General features: G+C 37.3%; 1 protein-coding gene across 1 annotated transcript; it reads left to right on the top strand.

The window, feature by feature from the left end:
- The first annotated feature begins 13,777 nt into the window (after positions 1–13,777).
- Positions 13,778–14,655, top strand: LOC149193798 (uncharacterized). The gene has a single exon (XM_089406962.1). The coding sequence runs from the start codon at positions 13,904–13,906 to the stop codon at positions 14,231–14,233; it is 330 nt and encodes a 109-aa protein (XP_089263088.1). The 5' UTR covers positions 13,778–13,903; the 3' UTR covers positions 14,234–14,655.
- The last annotated feature ends 9,407 nt before the right edge of the window (positions 14,656–24,062 follow it).

Consider the following 24,062-nt stretch of genomic DNA (forward strand, 5'->3'; position numbering starts at 1 on the left):
CTAAACCTCCCAAAGGAGAAGGCTATTCAGGAGGAATTTAGGAGGTTTGACATCGAATAGGTTGAGGTTGAGAATTAATTCCTACATATTCTCCTGAGAGGCATCCCTGACAATTGAGCCTCCCCTTTTCTCATTTTTACCCATAGAGGTATTAAAATCACCTCCCAGTATACAATTACATCCATAGTTAGTGTTTTTCAACTCTGTCAAGGACTTCTAGCATTTCCGTTTCTCTCTAAAGTGAACAGGTATATATACATTTATCACGGTGAAATTCTGATGCAACTCTAAAATTTTAAAGGTAGTTGCAATCCAGTGGGTGGTTTTTATAGAGCTTACCATTGCAATTTTGATAGATTCCACATCGTGCAGAGGCCTCCTAAAGCACCTCTTGAGCTTTCCACTACCATATTGCTACAACCCCAAAATTTGGAGTGGATTGAGGCGATTTCTGTCTCTCCCAACTTCGTCTCATAGAGTAGAGTGACTACTGGTCTTTCCTTTTGTATTAGTGATTACACTTCCATTTTTATTTTTCCATATCTTAGACCCCTACAATTCCACAAGATAATATTCATTATTTATTCTTTGTGGATGTCATCCCTTTTGCAGGGCCTGCTATACTTCCTTTTTTTCCTCCTTTGGCCCCCAAGTTAGCTAACTGGCGTGGGATGGTGTGTTGGAAGCCCAACTCTTTGTCTTTTTCATTTTTTTTCTCGCCTTATTTCTCTGTTTGTTTTTTTTCTTGATTTTCTTATCTTTCTGTCCATATACTTAACTCTTTCACCTTCTGATTTCTCATCCACTGAGCTCATCAGTATTTTTATTCCCGTTATTTCGTTGGAGGATAAGAACCCTTCTTCTTCCTCTTCATCCGTGGTGTTTTCTGTGTTACTGGATGTTTCTAGACTTGAAGGAATATATTTTTTATATTTTGAGGCCGTGGAGGGAATGGAAGCCTCAGATCCATTGAGGGTTGGATCATTTAAGGGGAGGGAAGAACCTCCATCCTCATGAACAAAAGCCAAAGCTGCATACCTATTTTCTTCTTTGTTGTCTCCACCCTCCAGAATGGGGACCCTCATGGGAGGGGTGGGCATGCTTTGGCTTGTTCCCGCTTTCTGGGGGGGTGACTTTGAATTTGTTACTAGCCCATTATTCTATTTTGAGTTCCCCTTTCTTCTTTTTACTTGCTTCCATTTCTCGTTTGCTTCTCTTTGTTGATTTTCTGGTATGTCTAGTTGATTTGGGAAGCGTTTGGCAAAATGCATGTATTCATGACAAAGTTTACATTTGAATGGAAATAGGTCATAGTCCACTTCTTGGACATGTGCCCAATTATCCATACAGAGATTGACTACGACTGTGAGACTTTTTTCTAGGTTGACTTCCACACAGATCCTTGCACAGGAAAATAGACCATCCTTTGAATCTGAATAGTCTATGTACTTTCCTAGAGAGCTCCCAATCAATCTAAAGGTTGCATCATTCCAGGAGTGGAGGGGGAGGTAGGGTAAATTCACCCAGACTGGGACTGAAGAAGGATCATCACTTTCTGAGTTGAAGCTGGGACTGCACATATCCAAATAGAGCCCTTGTGCTCCTATGAAGTATGAGCCACTCCTGAAAACTAAATCTATGTCCAGTATTTTTTCCAAAGATAAGGTGTAGAATCCCTTACGGTCACAGAATGAAGAAATAACCTCTCATTTGATGAGCGACTTCCAATTCTTCTCTATCTAAGACTGAACCGTGCCCGGAGAGGGCTAGAGGCCCATGAACTTCCCAATAAGGCCTTTGTCTGCAAGATGCAAAGCATGAAAGCAAGCTTGAGGGGCACTAATCTTGATCTTTGGAATCTCGTCCGCCTTTTTAACAAAACAAGTCAGGCATTGCTTCTAAAATTTAGGCGTCGCAGTGACCATGGAGTTGAAGGCATCGATTTCAGTCGCTAGAGAGCTATCCTGGGCCAACGCACCAATTGGGGTTGTCTGGCCAATGAAAACTAAAACACCAAGCCTGTAGAGGAGCAAAAACATAAGGAGAAACGAGAAAAGGGGGGGAAAGCAAGGGGAGAGGGCCCTCAGCAAGAGGCCAAGAACGCGAAACTAGCAACCACGAACGTGCAGTGGTAGAGAATTCTTATGGCTAAAGGACCTATTTCTTAGTAAGAGCTTAAAAAATTATTTAGAAGGATTTTACCACCTATTAATCCTGCTCAGAGTTCGCAGAATAAGTCGGGAAGTGCTCTTCCTCTTTGTGAAGTTGGATTTTACCACATGTAAATGAGCATATTATTTTAATACATATTTAGACATGCATATCCTTGATTTCAAATTTTATTGGTCTACACGAAGACCAAGATGATGGAGGGTAGTATAGATAATTTAAAGGCTAGAAAAGCTCCATTTTAGTATGCATAAATTGGTCTAATGTAGCATGGCTTGGCCAAATTAGCCAAGATTACTAGATATCTATTGGGTGTTGGTTTTCCGAATCAAGGGTTTCCAAGGTAAATCTCTTGAGTATTATGTGTGTATGCCATTGATTGCTTTTCTAGTTTGCATAAGGATCTATATGGATTGATTCACTTAATAGGTTTAAAACTTACCAACCATAATGTCATTCAATTTGTTATATTTTCCTTTGTTCTTTACTTTGCAAAACCCCAACATAATTAGTCATGGTTTATGGGTGTAATTGTAATGGCATCGAAAACTTATTAGTAATATTAACCATAAATATGTGGTTCAAAAAAAAGTTTGGAGTGCAAAGAATACACATTAAGCAAACCTAAGGAAATGAGATCCATTTTTTTTCTATGATCAAATATTTTATCTCTCTTAAGATGTCTAACATGTTGGTTCATAGTTATTTTGTTTGATTGGTATTGTTATGTGTCTATTTGTAATTAATGATGATATAGCTATAACATTGTTATTTAATATTTGATTATTGTTTGAGCACATTCAACATAGTCATCTTGACCACTTAGTATGTAATTCATTGTATCCCCATTATTATGATAGATACTTAATAGTGAAAAAACACTTAAGTAATACTTAAATGAAGATATCTCACTGTTTATTTATCTTCTATAGGTTAGGTTAAGCTCATTGTAAAGAAACACATTGTTTTACTTTGTTTCATGTAGAAGCGTGTTAGAGATTTTGTTTGGGATTAAAAAACACTATTAACTTCAGTGCAAATTTCTAACTTGTATGTGTTTGATTACGTTTAAATATGAACCTATACAAAATAAACCCTGTCAACATCGCAAAACTTGAAATTGAGATGACAATAATGACAATTTTGATTCTATTCATTCAATTTTCTACATCATCAAACCTTTACTTCTTTGTGCTCCTTATTGTGTAGAAATTCTCACTGTAGATTCCCTGATAATGCAATATACTAAAGCAAAATACTTGATCTACTTCTACAAACAAACTTGCAGAAGCTTAATCAATTATGAGCAAGATCAATAGAACACATATAATAGATGAAGAAAAAAAATCACACATGAACACAGAAGAATACTCTGAGGAAAGCCTTAGAGAAAAACCCCGCTATTTGTATTATCATACAAGTGGAAATATCTCATGATTATACAAAGCTTTAGCTCACAAGCTATCTAGCTCTCAGTAAAATCCCTCACTGCTGCTCATAGACAGAATAGACAACACATATGCCTTCCTTCAGTCCTCCAGGCCTCCTATTTCCTTACGCAGTTTCTCCTGGGTCCTCCAGCTGCAACCTATGTGATTCTCACCTCACACACAACACTGACCTCTGAAATCACTGCGCAATCCTAAAGGAGATAATTCCTTTTGCATGGACGAGTTTCCTATATAGGAAAAATCCTCCAACTGATAGTACACTGTCCCTTCCTCTGATCTCAATTGGGTCTCTGACTCAACTGACATGCATGAGTTATTTATGAGAGAATATTCAGTTATCTAAAGTACACTCGTTACATGCATGCATGCATTAACTAACTAAACTCACAATTAGTTCCACAAACTGTTGGAACTAATCTAACTGTACTTAACTCAGTTAACTGAGCTAACTAATTACAACTCAAAGTACAACTCATCTTAATCACTTTAATTAAGGGATAACTTCTTCAATCAAAAGGAAAATTGTTGCATGTTTTCACATAGACTTCATGTTTGATTTTCTCCAACTAATTAACTCAAGATGAATTAATTAGTTATTTTTCAAACAGTTGCTAAGATCAAATTCGAATTTTAATTCTCAATTTTAGTTCAGGGACTAACTAAAATTGGAATGTATCCCAAAATTCTATTTATAGCAATGTTATTTTTAGCATTTCTATTTTATCATTCTTGTTGCTATATCCAACATTGGTATCTGAAATTCTATTTATTGAAATTCTATTTATAGCATTTCTATTTTTAGCATTTCTTGTTGCCATTTTCGACACTCCCTCTCAACAAGAAAGACATTCAACTTGAACCCGATCCTAAATCTTTGGAATGTTCTACGTGCAACACTTCTCTCAAGTGTTGTTGCTCCAACAACTCTAGAAACAAAAAAATATCCAGCCTGAATCAGAATGATGCCTTTGTCACCAAAGTCTCTAACTTCTATTGCCTCTGTCAACTGAAAAACTCTGCACCTCTATGCTCTTCAATATCTAACTGCTCTAGCCTCTGTCACTTTGATCTCTAACTGCATCAATCACACTGATTCCTCTAGTTGCATCCGTGCTACTGCTGGTCTTGTCTCCCATAACTGTATCCACATTGCACCTCCTCTCATCATGTTGCATCGTGCTGCCCACTGTTGCACTGCAACTCAGTTACTGAGAAGTAAGTAACTGATCTCCCAACTAACCTCCCTGTTGGGCTAGAAACACCCTCTGATGCTGAAGCTCCCTTTGCCGCTCCATCCACATCTGTCTCTACCCACTCAGCCAGTCCTGCTACTCCTCTTCAGGGTTCCCATAGCAAGGTCTAATCAAAGAGGTTGGGTACCTCAAAGATCCTACCCCTATTTCAGCGTTCTTGGAACTGTCACTCCACATCGCCCCACATCCTACTTGGAGGTATGGATGCATGTGATCCCTCTGCCCTCTTGGCTCGAAATTCCCCCCTACTAGAGGTCTCTGCATGAGTGGATGCCTCCATTCGATCTCCTCTCGGATTCTTCAATTGTGGATGCTCCACAACCTCCTAAAGCTGCTTCACCAATTGTGGCTCCTCTAAAATTGTCTGAGACTTCTTCTGGCGTTGCATGTTGAGAGGTAATGTACTCTCCCTCTCAACCACCAAGTCTCCAATAGTTGCCTTGCTCCTCAAGGCTTTGAATGCATCTTGAACCTCAAGAGCATACAGGTTCTTGACTCGTGAACCGATCTACTTCACCTGTCTTGTGGTGATGTGTCTACAGAAAACCTTTTCTTTAATGAATACTACATCATAGCCTTTGTCTTCCAGCATCACGATTGATACCAAGTTCTTCTTCAGTCCTGGCACATACTTCACATCTATCAAGGTAATGCGAGCTCCATGCTCCCTCTGAAAAGAAATTGTGCCCACACCTGAAACACTATACTTTTCATCATTACCCATCGCTATGAGTATCTGAAGGTCTTTCTCCTCCAAGGTACTAAACAAACTCTTACCGGCGGTCATGTGGAATGAGGCTCCACTATTAAGAAACCAACCACAACCCATCATTGATGAAAACATGCATGCGATGAGGGTAAAATCCAATTCAAACTGAGAGGCCAATGCCTCACCTTCAGATCCTTCCTTAGATCCCATCTTGGATTTCTTCAATGGACAATTTGTTGCATAATGGCCCACTTCATGACAATGAAAGCATCTCACTTTCGATTTGTCAATCTTCTTCCCACCATGGGAAGAATTCGATTTGGGATGAAAATCCTTCTCCTTCCCTTTCTTTGCCTTACTCGCTAAGGCACAATTTTATTCATCCTCCTTGGATGAAGAACCATCTCTGGTGCTTCTTCTTATCTCCTCTTGCATCAGATCCGTCCAAAGTCGTTCCGAGTCTGGCAGTTTTTCTCTTCCATTTACTAAGTCTTAGTAGCTATGCCAGCTCTTAGGAAGACCGAGGAGAGAAAGACTCACCATGTCATCATCAGTTGTCTTGATCCCTACACTTCCAAGATCATCCCTGCAAGTGGTGAGCTTGTTCAGATATGTAGAGATCGTGTTGCCCTTTTCACACTTGATTTTCCAAAGCTTGTCTTTCAGCACCAGCTTCCTCTGATCGATGTTGTTCTGATATAGATCCTTCAATGTTTTCCACATTGAAAATGGTGTTTCCTTCCCATGGAGACTTAAGACAATGTGGTCTCGAACTCACTCCGGAAGGATTCTCCTCGCTCTAGCCACACATTTCTTCCATTCCGCCAATTCTTGGGCATTAGTAGCTGCTAGCTTGGGGACTTCTTGATCAATGAAGTCCTTCAAACCATTGTTCTGTAATACGGCTTCCATGTAATCCTTTCAGGCTATATAATTCGAGCTGCCATCAAGGGCATACTCGAGTCTCAAACCGTTGACCGCCATTGGTGAAATTTGAGATGTGATAAGAATTCGAATTCTATAATTAGGAACTTCAAACTTCGAGCTTCTCCCTTCTTTGTATATTTTTCTTCGCTTTGATCAACATGGCTCTGATACCATGTAGAAATTCTCACTATAGATCACCTGATAATGCATTATACTAAAGAAAAATACTTGATCTACTTCTATAAACAAACCTGCAGAAGCTTAGTTGATTTTGAGCAAGATCAAATAGAACACATATAACAGATGAAGAAGAAACAATCACACATGAACACAGAAGAATACTCTGGGGAAATCCTCAGCTAAAAACCCCGCTACCTGTATTATCATACAAGTGGAAATATCTCAGGATTACACAAAGATTTAGCTCACAAGCTATCCAGCTCTCAGTACAATCCCTCACTGCTACTCATAGACAAGATATACAACACATATGCCTTCCTTCAGTCCTCCAAGCCTCCTATTTCCTTGCGCAGTTTCTCTTGGGTCCTCCAGCTGCAACCTATGTGATTCTCACCTCACACACAACACTGACTTCTGAAATAATTGCGCAATTTTGAGGAAATAATTCCTTCTGCATGGATGAGTTTCCTATATAGGAAAAATCCTCCAGCTGATAGTACACTGTCCCTTCCTCTGATCTCAACTGGGTCTCTGACTAAACTGACATGCATGAGTTATTTATGAAAGAATATTCAGTTATCTGATGTACACTAGTTACATGCATGCATGCATTAACTAACTGAACTCATAATTAGTTCCATAAATTGTTGGAACTAATCTAACTGGACTTAACTCAGTTAACTGAGCTAACTAATTACAACTCAAAGTACAACTCATCCTGATCACTTTAATTAACGGATAACTTCCTCAATCAAAGGGAAAATTGTTGCATGTCTTCACATAAACTTCATGTTTGATTTTCTCCAACTAATTAACTCAAAATGAACTAATTAATTATTTTTCAAACAACCACTAAGATCAAATTCGAATTTTAGTTCAGGGACTAACTAAAATTGGAATGTATCCCGAAATGCTATTTATAGCAATGCTATTTTTAGCATTTCTATTTTATCATTCTTTGTTGCTATATCCAACATTGGTACCTGAAATGCTATTTATAACATTTCTTGTTGCCAATTTCAACATATTGGTCATTCACCTTTTCTTGATTCTACATATTTTTATTTATCATAGTGTTTCAATTTGTTTTTATTATTTCTAGCAACATTAATATTAGTGTGGTGATACTTCATGTATCACATAATTTGACAACTTCCCCGTCATAATCTTTCCTCGTGCTTCAAGCCCAAGATATATGAAACATTTCATTTGAAAAACTATTACTTGTAGCAAATTTTGTTTATGCTTGGTTGACATTCTTAAGTAAGCTATGAAGGAAGTAACATAATTGTTGTTATCATTATATATATGCACTAGGGGATTATACTCTAACATCCACTCTAGCATGAATTCATGCAAGGTTTGAAACTTAAAGTAAATAAACAATATCCTTTAGCATTGTTCTTGTATAGATCTTAGAATGCTCCAAATCATAAATATCCTAGCACACATAATAAGTGTTGGACATCTAATCCTCTAAGGGTTGGTGTGGAAGTTTACCAGTCAAAGGGAGTCCAAGGGACCACTTGGAATATGAAACCAAGGGTCACTCCAATGTATTATATATATGTATCATTAGGAATAATATACGCAATTCAATGCTTATTCTTCATATTCTGCATTCGCCATGTATGTGTTTAACATGGTATCAGAGCTGCAGGTGTATTCTTGCCCTTCTCAAGTCTAAGCCACTAATGTTTTGGCCTCATATGTCAGTGTCAACATTGATGTGTACGCCCTCATGGTTGATGGGTATGCATGTTGTGAAATAAAAAGATTTATCAACTAGAATCATATAAGCAAGTTGGTGGTGGAGCCATTTCACTTGAAGGAGTTTATCAAAGTTTAAGACCCATCTCACTATTTGGTGTTGGTATTGGTCATTCTCTGTGTGTTTGTTTCCAGTCTTGGGCATTATTGAGACTCTCCAAAATCTGCACCTGTCAGAACGTAGGACCTAAATTTGGCTCTCTAACCCACTAAATCCTGGTATATACATTTGCTCTCTGCCCCGCTAAATCGTAGTATATACGTTGGCTTTCTCTGTGCATTATATGTTGGCTACTATCAGATCTCATCATTAGCTGAATTAGTCGACTCTTCCCAAGAGTTTGGGTCCGGGCTCAAATCCATCTCGTTTGGTCTGAGAGAGAACGAGTATGTGGTCCTATGCGACATAATCGCCCGGTACCACACACACGAGATGCCACCAGATCATTGCTCGTCAATCGTGGTCTAGAGGGTGAATGCCCAAGTGGACTTGGTGTGGTTTGTGGTGAGCCACTTCGACAAGCAACATACATACAAACATTTCATACAGAGTTGCACGATGATGGACATACATGGTTAACAACCACAAACACGCAAAATCTGACCACCGTGTCGATGATTCCAGAAATGGAAAACAAGGATTTGACATTACTCTGCTACTTTGTGTATCCTTTGTCTATCAGATTCCCGACATGCATTATCAACTCACAAAGAATATCGCACAACCTAGAGCCAGATTATTTTTTGTGTTGTCTTTGAACTATCAAAGTTCTCTGTCAGTGGCCACTAAAGAACATTGTTAGTTGCACCATCGACTGTTACATATGCCCCCCACAATGGAGGTGATGAATTCGACTCTTTTAATTTTGGGCGGTGCACATGCCAATCTCCTACGTTGAATAGTTTAATCGTTGAACATTGTACGCTAGTTCACATACTCCTTACAGTTGGTTAACGCTTCCATACTCCCTTGGTATCACCGCCATCACATTGTCTCTGACTTGGTGCCTCCACGTAGGAAGATAAAACACTCTTCGACCTTCTCTATTGCTTAATCACTCTGCAAATAACACCGCCATTAACTGGTATCGACACCTCCTCCGTTGGGTACATTTTCCCTTGTTCTCTTTGTCCCGCTCTCAATTCCTGTACAATAACTAATAATTAATTTGTGTGAGAGTGTGTGGTGTCTCACATTGTGCTCATGAATGACACTTCATTTCACTGTAGCATCTAAAGGTTCTAATTAGATATTCATTCAGATCTATCAATTACCAATTTGTAGATTTGAGATTCGGATTTGAGGTTTTCGGAGGGGTGAGGCGCTTTGTGTTTTATTTTAATATTTTCCTCTTTTTAGAATTATTACAACACTATTGAATTCAAGGAAAAATAATTGTTAAGAAGACAACAGTATAAAGGAATGGGGTGCAAAGGCATTTGGGCATGTTTGTGGTGGGGGAGCCAGCATGAACAACAAGAAGTTGTCCTCTATCTCTATTAAATGTTACAGGTGAGTGTGTTAAAGTTGAAACTGCTTGTGGACTATAAATGGTGTGTTGATTTTATATGCCATTTTTTTTAAAAGTTGAAATAGCAAGGAAGGAATTCGACCCAACTGTTCAAATCCTTTGAGGCTTTTATTTTTGCTAAGACAATGTCCAAAATTGCTGAGGTATTAGAGCTCCTAATAACTCTAATACAATCCACTGATCATGATACAGTAAAAATAAACAAGGACACAGTTTTTAATATTCAAATATGTTACAAGTGCACATGAAATGATCGAGTTTTTGTAACTTGAATCTCAATTCCAGTGAGATGAGTTACAACAACATAAGCATCATGATACCCATGAGCAGCCAACAAGTGGTCAAATCAATAACATTGAGACAGACTCCCATCAATGAAAAGAAATGGCAAATGTAGTACCCATTTCAGGAGTAGATATGCAGAAAGATGCAGAGATTCAGTCTGCACTTCCTAAGCCCATCAAATTTCAGAGTGTTAGGTTTCTTCATGAAGGTTCACCTCCACATGTTCCAGATTCTTATCCTCCACATTGGGAAACAAAAGTTGTTAAATGCCAACACTATGATCGAGTTGGCCATATGAAAGATCATTGTTTTGATCTTCATCCATGCAAGAATTGTGTTCAGCGTACTCATTCTTCACACAAATGCTTCAAAAACAAGCCTTCTGCAAGAACAAAGATTCATCTTGGATGGATCGCTTCTTGACAATGGGCTTCAACAACCAAGAAGATATTTTGTTCATACAACAGGATTTGTTCTCGAATACTAAAAAGTCTTGCAGTTGAGATCTCTTCATCTTCTCACCTTGTATCTGACAAGGAGGGAAGTGATGGTCATATACACGCTTCAAAGCCACATCAAGCAACCCTGGGCCACAACCTGCCATACCAGATTCAGAGTTGTAGCCAAAGATAAAGATGACCCTAAGCATGCTTTCGGTTAGTGGTCAGCCTTAAACCATCTATGCAGGGTTGAGACCTCTCTTCAAATAATTGGGGACACTTCCTCTAGTAGAAGACTTCAAATTCTTCCCAGTTTTGGAAGAGTTCCAAGAATTGCCTTAAACATTCCAGAGTTGGTGGTCATCCTTAAACCACTGCAGATTGAGACCTCCCTTTTCAGGTTGAGATTCTCCCTTTTTATGTGAGGTGAGACCTCCCTTCGATGTTGAAGGTCTTCCTCTTCTAAACATTACGAGCACTTTCTCTAGCGGAAGACTTCATCTTCATGCCGGATTAGGAAGAGTTCGAGGAACTACACTAACCGATCTAGTGTTAGTGGTCATCCTTAAACCACTACCTTATGCCAAAATTTCAGAGAGCACCTTCAACCTAGTGCTGTGATGCATTTTTGCACATTTTATATTACAACTCTCTTTTTGGACTCACACATACCCCTTCGGATTAAGGGGGGGAATGTTGGACACCGAAGCCTCTAAGGGTTGGTGTGGAAGCTAGAAAATCAAAGGGAGTCCAAGTGACCAAGGGTCACTCCAATGTATTATATATATGTATCATTAGGAATACTATATGCAATTCAATGTTTATTCTTCATACCCTGCATTTGCCATATTCTTTGACCTATAAAGAAAGTAAATTCTTTTCATAAATCTAATAATTGATAAAACTATTACCTTTCAACAAAAATCTCAAAATTGACTACAATTTGTTTTTTTTTTTTTAAATACAATTGATAATAAACATGGCAAATATACTTAAAAATTTAAAGAAAATTGATTCTCATGAATCTAAGATATATTTCTCAAAATAGGCACATGAAACAGATCCTTTATTACACTATTTTTCACAAGATATTTAATTTTAACATTCTATAAGAAACTTCATATTTTTCATTATTAATATTATAATTTTTTTTAACCATATAATTTAATTTTGAGACTTTTTGGAAGATTTTCCGGTGGATTTTTTTAGTCTAATTTCTCTAAAATCCCACAGAAATTCATTGAAATCACAAGTTTGATAGGTAACCCTTGCACAATAGAAGTGCCATAGGGTTTTTCAGGGCGTTGAATCCATATATACACTCAAAAAACTAGTTTAAAAAACACAAATCAAGATTTCACCACAAATTTAAACACACCAGAAATTCCAAAAAGTCGCATTAAAGACAACTCCATTTAATTTTATAAAATGTATTTAGTTTCATATATATATTAGTTGTTGTCATTTTTTTTATTGTGCAGGGGTTACCTAGTATATACACTCAAAAAACTAGTTTAAATAACACAAATCAAGATTTCACCACAAATTTAAACACACTGGAAATTCCAAAAAGTCGCATTAAAGACAACTCCATTTAATTTTATAAAATGTATTTAGTTTGATATATATATTAGTTGTTGTCATTTTTTTTATTGTGCAGGGGTTACCTAGTATATACACTCAAAAAACTAGTTTAAATAACACAAATCAAGATTTCACCACAAATTTAAACACACCCGAAATTCCAAAAAGTCGCACTAAAGACAATTCCATTTAATTTTATAAAATATATTTAGTTTGATATATATATATATTTAATTTTTTTAGCGTGGGGCACTTTTATTGTGCAGGGGTTACCTAGTATATACACTCAAAAAACTAGCTTAAATCACACAAATCAAGATTTCACCACAAATTTAAACACACCGGAAATTCCAAAAAGTCACACTAAAGACAACTCCATTTAATTTTATAAAATATATTTAGTTTTATAAATAAAATATATTTAGTTTTATATATATATTAGTTGTTTTTTTCGTGGGGCACTTTTATTGTTTTTAGTGGGACTTCTTGGTGCCGGGAAAAAATTGTGTTGAAATCTTGATTTTTGTTATTTAAACTAGTTTTTTGAATACCTTGAAAAATACCTAGGGCACTTCTATTGTGATTTCCTGCCGGATTTTAGAGAAATTAGACCAGAAAAATCCAGTGGAAAAACTTCCAAAAAATCACACTAAAAACAACACGTAAAAAAGAAATGAACCTGACGAGCGCTGAAAAGGTGAGCAGGGTTTCAAAACGAGCACCCCGCCTTTTTACCAAAACCGTGTTTTGTACGGTATTGTTTTGACGAGCAAAGCGACACGTATAATCAGAGAGCGCCCACAACAACTAAATGAAAAACCAGCAACGGATTGAACTGGATTCCTTACATCAGCGTATCGAATGAACTACATGAATTACATGTTTTTTATTCTTGACATTAGTTTTTTATTGTTTTGAGTGGGATTTTTTGGCGCTGGAATCTGAGTGAAAAAAATTGTGTTGAAATTTTGATTTTTGTTATTTAAATTAGTTTTCTGAATAATTTGAAAAATAACTAGGGCACTTCTATTGTGCAGGGATTATCCATCAAATTTGTGATTTCCTGCAGGATTTTAGAGAAATTAACCCAGAAAAATTCAGAAAAAAACTTCCAAAAAATCACCCTGAAAACAACGCTTAAAAAAAATGTAATTCCAAAAAATCACACTAAAAACAACATTTAAAAAAAATGTAAGGTGAGATGAACCTGACGAGAGCTGAAAAGGTTGGCAGGGTTTCGAAACGGGCGCCAGCCTTTTACCAAAACCGCGTTTTGTACGGTATTGTTTTCACGAGCAAAGCGACACGTACAATCAGAGAGCGCCCACAACAACTAAATGAAAAACTAGCAACGGATTGAACTGGGTTCCTGACATCAGCCTATGGAATGAACTACATGTTTTTCTCAATAAACGGGTGGTTTTGGTTTTGGTTTTACACGGTGTTATCTTCCCTGCTTCTTGACTTTGTAGGTAACATACACATAAATACAGAACTAAATCTCAAGTGCAATTTCAGCCTGCAACTTCACAATTGCCATTGTTGTTCTTTTTTGTTAGCAATACCAGTCCAAATCTAAATCCGAGGAAAAGAAGAAAGAAAGATGAATTCTATTTCAAAGAGGGCTTCTTGTATGGCGGCTGTGGGAGCAATCGAGGGTTTCAGAATCTTCACAGATCAGAGGGCTTTCAATTTCAAGAATCTACTAACAATGCCCAAGTTATTCTCTATTTCTCCCAATACTTTTGGGATAGCTTCTGCCACTGGCGTTGGCGCTGCTGCTGTTGCCCAGAAATCTGTCATTGTTTCCTCTGTTTCCGAAGCAAATCTAACTACTCGTGTTCAAGAAGCAGCAGCAAATTCAAAGAAAGCAGAGTTAAATGATGATTCATTGAGATGCGTAATGTTTCTAATCTGCTGGACTCCAAACTGAAATTGAAATACAATTCAACTCTGTCGCGATAGAGACGTGTAGGGAGAGGGATCGATCACCCCGCTGAAGCAGTAGTAAAATGAAAGAAAGCAGAATTAAATGAAGATTCATTGTGATGCGCAGTGAATGGGCTCCAAACTGAAATTGAAAATCAGTTTAATTCGGTCACGATAGAGAGGCACAGGGAAAGGGATCGATCACTTGTTGGTGCTCCAGCGTGATGGCCGTCCAACCGCCTGAATATAAGATGTATCTTATGGATGTATTTGGTAAATGAATGAATTGATTGCAATTCTATGGATTCAAACGACAAAATTTGGTAATGAAGGTCGTCCTTTTTTTTTTTATCTCATCTCTTGTTTGCCGCCCGTGTCATTTCACCGTTAAACCACATCAGCCATTGAAACTTTATGTAACCATCACCATTCTGTAATATTCTTTTCATCCTCTTGCTCTGAACTTCCACAAATATTGCAATCCCCGAGTTGGTAACTACCTGGGTCGTTTGCGAGACTGTCTTTTCATCCTGTAATAAATATTGGTTTTCCCAGGTTTCAATTTCTACCCAAATGAATCGAGTTTTTGTTTTATTGAACCACACTTAAAGCAAATTGCAATAAGCAGATCTCACAGTGATATAGAAATGTAATTTCAGAAACGCGAACCACATGCATTGAACGCAGGGCAAAGGCAACTTCAATTAACTAAAATTGAGACAGTACCAAAAAAAAAACACTACAAGTACTTGAAATTTAAATCCTCTCACATTATTTAAATAACAGGAAGTCAAGCTAATTATGACCACTGACAAGTTTGGAATCCCAAATTACAGTACAGAAGTTGAAATATCTATTATCTATGCGAAGTGATGATAAAAGTAAATCTACATTAATTTGAGGAACTTGGTACTCATAATGAAATTAGCGATGTGTATTTACAATTCAAGGTAACGATTTACAGAGAGCAGCAATGGACATTTACAGTTCAGATAGGAAACTCAGATCTCTTCGTACTCATTACATTAAATTAAAATAAAAATAAACTAAGGTTGATTATCCTAATAATGTGGTCTTTAGATTGAAAATCGTTATAAATTATATTGCGTTAACAAATTAATTTTGTCTCATGTGTGGATTGATCCTCCCTGTCATATTCCAGATAGACTAAAATCTTCCTATTGGTGATGTTCATTATGTATGCCTAAATGGGGGGCTGTTCATTTTACATCTTTATGCATCTGTCAGGGGAATCTGCTTGATTCTATTTTAATGGAGGAATGGATGAATGGAACGCACTGGATTAATAAAGTATGGGACAATGGTAAGCTAAAATAGAGCTAGCTTAGCGTAGAGCAAGGTAGAGAGTCGGAGTGAACAAATGAGCTCAATTTATCTTTAATTGTAATTCTTATCCCGATTATTAAAAAAAAAGACTGGAAACCCCTTCTTTATACCTTCAATCATAACTGCCTGTCAGCCTTCTTTATACCTTCATTCATAACTACTTGTCAGCCTTTTTGAATAGCATGATTTCTATTTAAGATATATGTGGTTAGAATAAATCTTAGTATCGTGGCTTTATATATGGGGCGAAAGTGTTGGCATTATGAGATAAGTGTTGTCCTTGATGGCAAACCTCACTGATGACAAATCATAGTACAGAAGGTCAGCAGCAAGGAATTGATGATCAGACTATAAGAAGAAGAGAAAAGTTCATACACGCAGGTTCATTAAGCCCAAGTCGCGTGTACACGCAGGTTGGCTTCAGCAAAAGCGCGTGTATGTAGAAACGTACCTTTGGTCCATGACGGTTAGTCCTTGGAAGTTGTGCCTATGGTTTCGGACCATTGTGTCTCGACAGGCGTGTCGATCCCTAGTATTGAAGTTGATGGTATTGTGTTACTATGGTTTTGGCTCTTGGTATTGAACAAGGCCTAAGGCTATATAAGGAGAAGGAAATCATTAGGCAAGTGCATCCGAAATGTCTTGAATATCTGAAGAAGTATGAGATCCAGTATGCAGGTTATGGGTTGATGATGCATTGCTTAATCTGAGCTAAGGAGAGATCTCATCGGTTGATGGAGAACTAGATCTAAGGAGAGATCGGGATCAAATGGTTTGAAATGAACTATCTTTATGATGCTTATTCTAGATCTACATACTGACGCATGTATTATTCTATAAGTGCTATGAGTATGACTGATGTCTGGTACAGCTGCAAATTATGAGAAATTATTTTTAGATCTGTACGCGGGTTGTCTTTTATAAAAGCGCGTATACACGCGGGTTTGATTCATCGAAGTAGCGTATACATTGTAAAGCTTGATATTTGAAGTTGCAGATGGATCTGGTGGTTATTACAGAGTTCTGTGTCTGCTCTGTGTTCTGGTGACTGTTGTTAACAGGGTTTCAGTGATTCAGAGTTTGATGATAGTTTTGAGCTTCAATGATAGTTATGGGTCCAGTATGAAAATTGGATGAAAAGTGGCCTTACAGATTATGTGTTGTGCTTCAGTGTATCCAGTCTGAAAATTGATGAAACGTGGTACCTGGAGGTGAGAAGATTGTAGGCAAGCACCTACGTACTAGTATCTAAGCTAGTACAAAAGCTAAAGGAGATCTTTGGAGCATTGTAGCAAGTAGCAGCCTGCGTACTAGTAAATGGATCGGCTAGTACAAGAGCAAAGGGGGTTGTAGCTCCCGTACTGGTATAAGACTGCACCAGTACAAATATTGTAAAAGGATTTTCTTATTAAGAAGAAGATTGAGATGACTTGCAGCAGGTGGTTTTCACCCACATTGGGTTTCCACCTTATATCTTTGTGTTCATGTGTGTGGCTCTTGTGTGATGTTCTGTTCTGTTATTCTGCACCTGTTTACTGTTAATATGCTTAATAATGATCTGATGCATTTACTGAAGATTAAGCTAACTGAATTATAAGATCTCTGGATATACGCAAGTTTCATTAGACACAGTAGCGTGTACACGCGGGTTCACTTAATTGAAGTAGCGTATATGTTTCTGAGTATGAAATTGAAAAGATTGATTGATCTGATAATACTGATTCACCCCCCCCCCCCCCTCTCAGTATTATTTCCAACAATTGGTATCAGAGCAGGTCCTTTGACAGAAGCTTGATCGCTTGAAGGAGATCCGTGGAACAATGGGAAAGAAGCTTAAAAAGAAAGCTCATAAGAAGAAGAAGACATCTCAGAAGGACTATGACAGTGGGAGAATCGATTGGGGATTAGGTATAAGAAATTCTTCAGATTCAGAATCAGATTCAGATTCAGAATCATTATCAGGTATGAATGTGTTATCCTCTGATGTTCCTGCTATATTTCCTTGTGAAAGTGATGGAAGTGATAGTGAAACTACTGAACATGCTTTTATGGGTGAGCAAGAAAAGTATCAAATAGAGGCAGTATTTAGAAGGCTTGAAGACAAAGTTAAAGATCAACAAGATCTATTGAACAAAAGGGAATGTGCTTTCAAAGAAGAAGTTACCAAACTAAAGGCCCAACTAGAAGAAGGAAACAAGGTAAGAAAGCTACTCAAGGACAAGGAAGACCAATGTCAAAAATTGCAGCATGAAGTGACATCATTAAGAAAAGAAGTCAACGAAAGAAGCACAACCATCAAGAAACTCAAAGATAGATCCAGCTACTATGAAAATCTTGAAGCTACAATCCTCTCACTAAAAGGAGATCTTGAAGAATCAAAGAAGCAGAATACAGATCTACACCAAGCAATTGAAAAACAAGACAACGAAGTCATCAGCTTAAAATCACAGTTGGAATGTGCCTTCAGAGTTCGTCAAATTCAGCAGGATCTGTATGAAAAGCAAGAAAAGGAGATACTCAATCTAAGGCAACAAATGGAAGAAGGAAGAAAAGATGGAGAAGACATGAAGAAGCAATGTCTAGAAAAGGAGGAACAACTTCAAGTTGAGGTAAATATCTTGAAAGGTAAATTAGAAGAAAAGGATAAACTTTTGAGATTTCAAGATAGTACTAAAGCCTTGGATGATATTCTTAGTAGTCAAAGGTCTCCTGCTATCAAGACTGGTCTTGGTTTTCAAGAATCTGTTGAAGGTGAATCTAGTTCACAAGGTGAGGCAAGGAACTCTAAAGAGAAATCTAAGATGATCAACAAGGAGATGAAAGGTCAAACCCATCAACAATCAAGGAAAGAAACTCCTCAAAGAAAATCTTTTACTCCTCCTATGAATAATGTTGAATGTTATGTATGTCATAATCTTGGACATGTTGCAGCTAGATGTAGAAGAAGAAGAGTTCAAGACCATTATGCGGACAGGTCATCTCAATCAAGGTACTTTAATGGATATTGCTTTGCGTGCAATATGTATGGTCACAAAGCTGCTGATTGCTACAGGAGGAATATGAAACATGTAAGATGCTATACATGTAACAAGCCTGGACATATAGCAAAGGAATGCAGGAACAAAGGATGGACATCACACCAAAAGAAGAAAACCTCATCACACTTGAAGATATGGAGGAAGAAGGAAGTACAGTCAGCACAATGTACTGAGACACAGCACAGCACAGACATATTAGACTCAGGGGGAGCTGAAGGTGTAAAACTTCAGTGTTCTGAATATCATACGCAAGTTCCTTAAATGGAAGTCGCGTGTATACGCGAGTTAGACACTGCAAAGTCGCGTATATGTCAGTCTGAGGAAAAGCAGTGGGGACAGGATCAGAAAAAGGATCTGATATGATTCAGTCTATTATTTGCTCTATTGGTTACAGTCTGCTGAGGATGTGTGGAAATGTTTTGTTACTTGTAAGATGTCTAGAAGTGTTTTGATCCTAACTTGATGATGATGATGATGATGTCTTGATACTTACTGCTGATATATGCATGATCAAATCTAACAGACGGCACAGATTGAGGGGGAGCATATGCCTTTAGTAATTCATTGTTGGCATTATGGTTAATAAACCTTGGTGATGATTCTTATATGGATAAATGATATATCTTGCTATGATATGATGTTGTGAGTTGTCTATGATTCTTGAAGTTTCATAGAAGATGTTCAAATCAGATTTATGGTTGATACTTTGATGATGCATGTATGGTGCTTACATGGTGATCTTCATAAGAACAAGGAGAAGTACAAAGCTTGAATACACATCTTCCTCACTTGATGATGAGTCACTTATATACTGCTGTTGTCATATGCATAAATATCATACAGTTATGATGCAGGCACTCATGCGGATAAGGATTGTTACTGATGATGATATCAAGAATCTTTGTCAAAAGAACTTGAGCTCAAGATACATAGCGCTGATACATGGATGACTACTCAAAGTTGCTTTATTGAAGACATGGTGATGAGTTCTTATCTATATGATGATAGGTTGATCCTTACATATGTTAATTGATGCAGATATTCCCAAGTAATGATACTTGGATCATGTAGAGCTTGATGAAATGGCTATGGTGGTTTCACACATGATACAATGTGAATGACTCTGAATTCTGTTCAAAGGGATGAAATGATGCAGACATACCTTGTTATAGGTTGATGACCTATTCTCTACAGGACATTTACAGGTTGCCGATATGGAAATTTGTGTACGCGTGTTGTTGAAAGGATATCCGCGTGCATACGCCGTTTTACAAGGGGATAGTCGCGTATATGGTGTACGCGTGTTGCGTAAGGAATATCTGCGTATATACACCTGTTTATGTGTATACAGACGCGTATATGGAGATTTGAAGGAAATCAGCAGGGACAGATGCTAGTTGCAGAAAGTCTGATATAGGTCTGACAGAAATCATCTGGCACAGGTTCAGGGGGAGCAGATAATCTTCCAATGATGCATTGTTGGCATTATCTTAAAGCTTTTGGTTCTTGTTCACATTTGGTGTTGATTTCAGGAGGAACAAAGGTGAAAGGAGAACAGAAGGATCTCTTGGTTGCTGATCTGAATGGTGATTATCAGATGCTGCTAGTGACTTTCATAAGTCTTGGTCTAGTTATTTCGTCTCTATGTCATATATCTCTTTTGTGGTATCTCTTTCATGGTGTCAAGGTCATGTAACGGCCTATTTTGGTTTCCCCACTATGCCTGGGATGATTGATGCAATATGATTGGTTGTCATATATAATCTTTTGATGTATCCCCACTTGGTTGGGTGGATGAGTCAATTTTTGTATATCCTCACTTAGTTGAGAGATGGATATATGTATGAGTCTTTGGTGATAGGAAGGTCTTTTATGATGTATAGAGTCATGTTCTTCTTGAAGAACATCTTTTGCAAGATCTTGCCTACAGTCAGGAAGAGCATGAACAGCACACTTCAGCAGTACAGAGACTTGGCATGTACTCAGGGAGAGCATTGACAGATTGGTACACCTTGGCATATACAAAGGGGGAGATTATTCAGAGATTTCAGAAGGTACTCAGGGGGAGTATGGACAGTGGAATGATTCAGCAAAGGAAGAGAATATCTTGGTCCACCCTTTGCCCTTGATGTCAAAGGGGGAGAGTGATTTGGTGTTGTTGCCATCAAGTCCAAAGGGGGAGATTGTTGGCATTATGATGCATGTGTTGTACTTGATGGCAACCCTCTCATAGAAGAATATCTCACTTAGGTATAACTGGGTGAATCTTCAGAAGAGATATCAGATATGACTGATGGAGGACAGCTCAAAGGAATCAGATGATGAAGAAGAGATATCAGATGTGACTGATGGAGGACAGCTCAAGGGAATCAGATGATAGTTCTAAGTATGACAAGTTAGCTTTGCCATCAAGTCCAAAGGGGGAGATTGTTGGCATTATGAGATAAGTGTTGTCCTTGATGGCAAACCTCACTGATGACAAATCATAGTACAGAAGGTCAGCAGCAAGGAATTGATGATCAGACTATAAGAAGAAGAGAAAAGTTCATACACGCAGGTTCATTAAGCCCAAGTCGCGTGTACACGCAGGTTGGCTTCAGCAAAAGCGCGTGTATGTAGAAACGTACCTTTGGTCCATGACGGTTAGTCCTTGGAAGTTGTGCCTATGGTTTCGGACCATTGTGTCTCGACAGGCGTGTCGATCCCTAGTATTGAAGTTGATGGTATTGTGTTACTATGGTTTTGGCTCTTGGTATTGAACAAGGCCTAAGGCTATATAAGGAGAAGGAAATCATTAGGCAAGTGCATCCGAAATGTCTTGAATATCTGAAGAAGTATGAGATCCAGTATGCAGGTTATGGGTTGATGATGCATTGCTTAATCTGAGCTAAGGAGAGATCTCATCGGTTGATGGAGAACTAGATCTAAGGAGAGATCGGGATCAAATGGTTTGAAATGAACTATCTTTATGATGCTTATTCTAGATCTACATACTGACGCATGTATTATTCTATAAGTGCTATGAGTATGACTGATGTCTGGTACAGCTGCAAATTATGAGAAATTATTTTTAGATCTGTACGCGGGTTGTCTTTTATAAAAGCGCGTATACACGCGGGTTTGATTCATCGAAGTAGCGTATACATTGTAAAGCTTGATATTTGAAGTTGCAGATGGATCTGGTGGTTATTACAGAGTTCTGTGTCTGCTCTGTGTTCTGGTGACTGTTGTTAACAGGGTTTCAGTGATTCAGAGTTTGATGATAGTTTTGAGCTTCAATGATAGTTATGGGTCCAGTATGAAAATTGGATGAAAAGTGGCCTTACAGATTATGTGTTGTGCTTCAGTGTATCCAGTCTGAAAATTGATGAAACGTGGTACCTGGAGGTGAGAAGATTGTAGGCAAGCACCTACGTACTAGTATCTAAGCTAGTACAAAAGCTAAAGGAGATCTTTGGAGCATTGTAGCAGGTAGCAGCCTGCGTACTAGTAAATGGATCGGCTAGTACAAGAGCAAAGGGGGTTGTAGCTCCCGTACTGGTATAAGACTGCACCAGTACAAATATTGTAAAAGGATTTTCTTATTAAGAAGAAGATTGAGATGACTTGCAGCAGGTGGTTTTCACCCACATTGGGTTTCCACCTTATATCTTTGTGTTCATGTGTGTGGCTCTTGTGTGATGTTCTGTTCTGTTATTCTGCACCTGTTTACTGTTAATATGCTTAATAATGATCTGATGCATTTACTGAAGATTAAGCTAACTGAATTATAAGATCTCTGGATATACGCAAGTTTCATTAGACACAGTAGCGTGTACACGCGGGTTCACTTAATTGAAGTAGCGTATATGTTTCTGAGTATGAAATTGAAAAGATTGATTGATCTGATAATACTGATTCACCCCCCCCCCCCTCTCAGTATTATTTCCAACAGAAAGGATAAGTGTTCGTAGATGCCATATAATTCTTCTCGTGGATACTAGTGATGGGTTGAAATTGTCTTTTTGATTTTACAGAAAGATCTAAAATATTAATTAAGTGTTAAAATTTCTTAAATGTAAATAAATAAGTTAAAAATTTAGAAATATTGTAGTACATAATTTCTATTTAAAATAAATATAAAGTATTAACTAATTATAATCGAACAAAATCACATCAAAAGTCATAATTTACCATGTAGTAGTTTCGAGCTAAACATTTCCATGAAATCTAATGAAGTGCAAAAGGTAATTCAAAAACAATATATAAGTAACTTAGAATTACCAAAGTTAATGACAAAAATTATATATTAGTAGGTTTTATTTTCGTGTAATGAATTATATTTGTTATATACTTAAAAGTTGTTGATAAGAGGTAGTTTATGGTAAAAATAAGATAAATGAGATTCTGTAACATAATTTCATTATTGATATGTAAAAGCTTCATATTCACTAGAGATATGCAAGTTCTTACATTAGTTGTCTTAGTGAATAGGAGTGACCACCTAACTAGTCATGATCCATCCTTATTTGTTGAAGTGTTGTATCTAGCTCTAGTCCATCAACCAAGATTGTGATATCTTCCAAGTCCACTATAATTAATTGGTTCAGAGGATGTTTGATACATAACATTGTTGGCAAGAGGATCATCTTCCTTGTTTAATTGTCTTAATTTATTAAAGACTTCATTCTTTGTGTCTTGGTTACCATGTCAATAAAGGTAATTATTCTCAATCTACTTTCGAATGTACAAGTTTATTTGATACCTTGTTGCCCAATCTATTGACGTTATGAAAGGAATTTGATAATTCAATGCTGTCTATTAGAGTGTATGAAATACATCAATTTGTTTGTTTATTTGATTTCCTGTTATCCTTGATCATAATTCCTACCTTCCTTAGTATTAACTTGGGAATCTCTTTCAATAACTTAATTACATACCTAGCCAATGGGTTAGTTCAATTGATTATTGCCAAAATTACTTAGCATTTAGCTAGTTACATGCAATTGGGAGCTTGGTTAATATCCCTCTCCTTAAGACATGACTGTCTATATTAATGTTAGAGTGCATGTGTTTTCTTACATGTCATGAATTTACCACATTGTTTGTAATACATTGTTTGCAGTATATGCAAAGATAAAAGCGGAAGCCCCCTTGTTATAATATCTCCTACACTAACACAACTTACAGTCCTTTTCAAAGCTCCATCATAATTGGGAAATAATAAGATTGAATAGCATCCCAATTTCTTTTATATTCTTCTTCTTTTCTCAAAGTATTTATTTATGTTCATAACTTTCTGAAGAAGAAGAAGAAGAAAAAAAAAAAAACCCTATAATTCTAACTTTAAAATGTATTTTTATCATATCCAAATTTTAAAATGTATTTTTATAATATCTAATATTCTCTCCTTTCTCTAGACTTTGTAATTTCCATAATATTCAGAGTAATCTTAAGGGAAAATAATTC

This window comes from Pinus tabuliformis, chromosome 2_2 (genome assembly GCF_031772625.1).
Source record: "Pinus tabuliformis cultivar Carrire ecotype Pingquan chromosome 2_2, CPIR1, whole genome shotgun sequence".
NCBI classification, from domain to species: Eukaryota; Viridiplantae; Streptophyta; class Pinopsida; order Pinales; family Pinaceae; genus Pinus; species Pinus tabuliformis.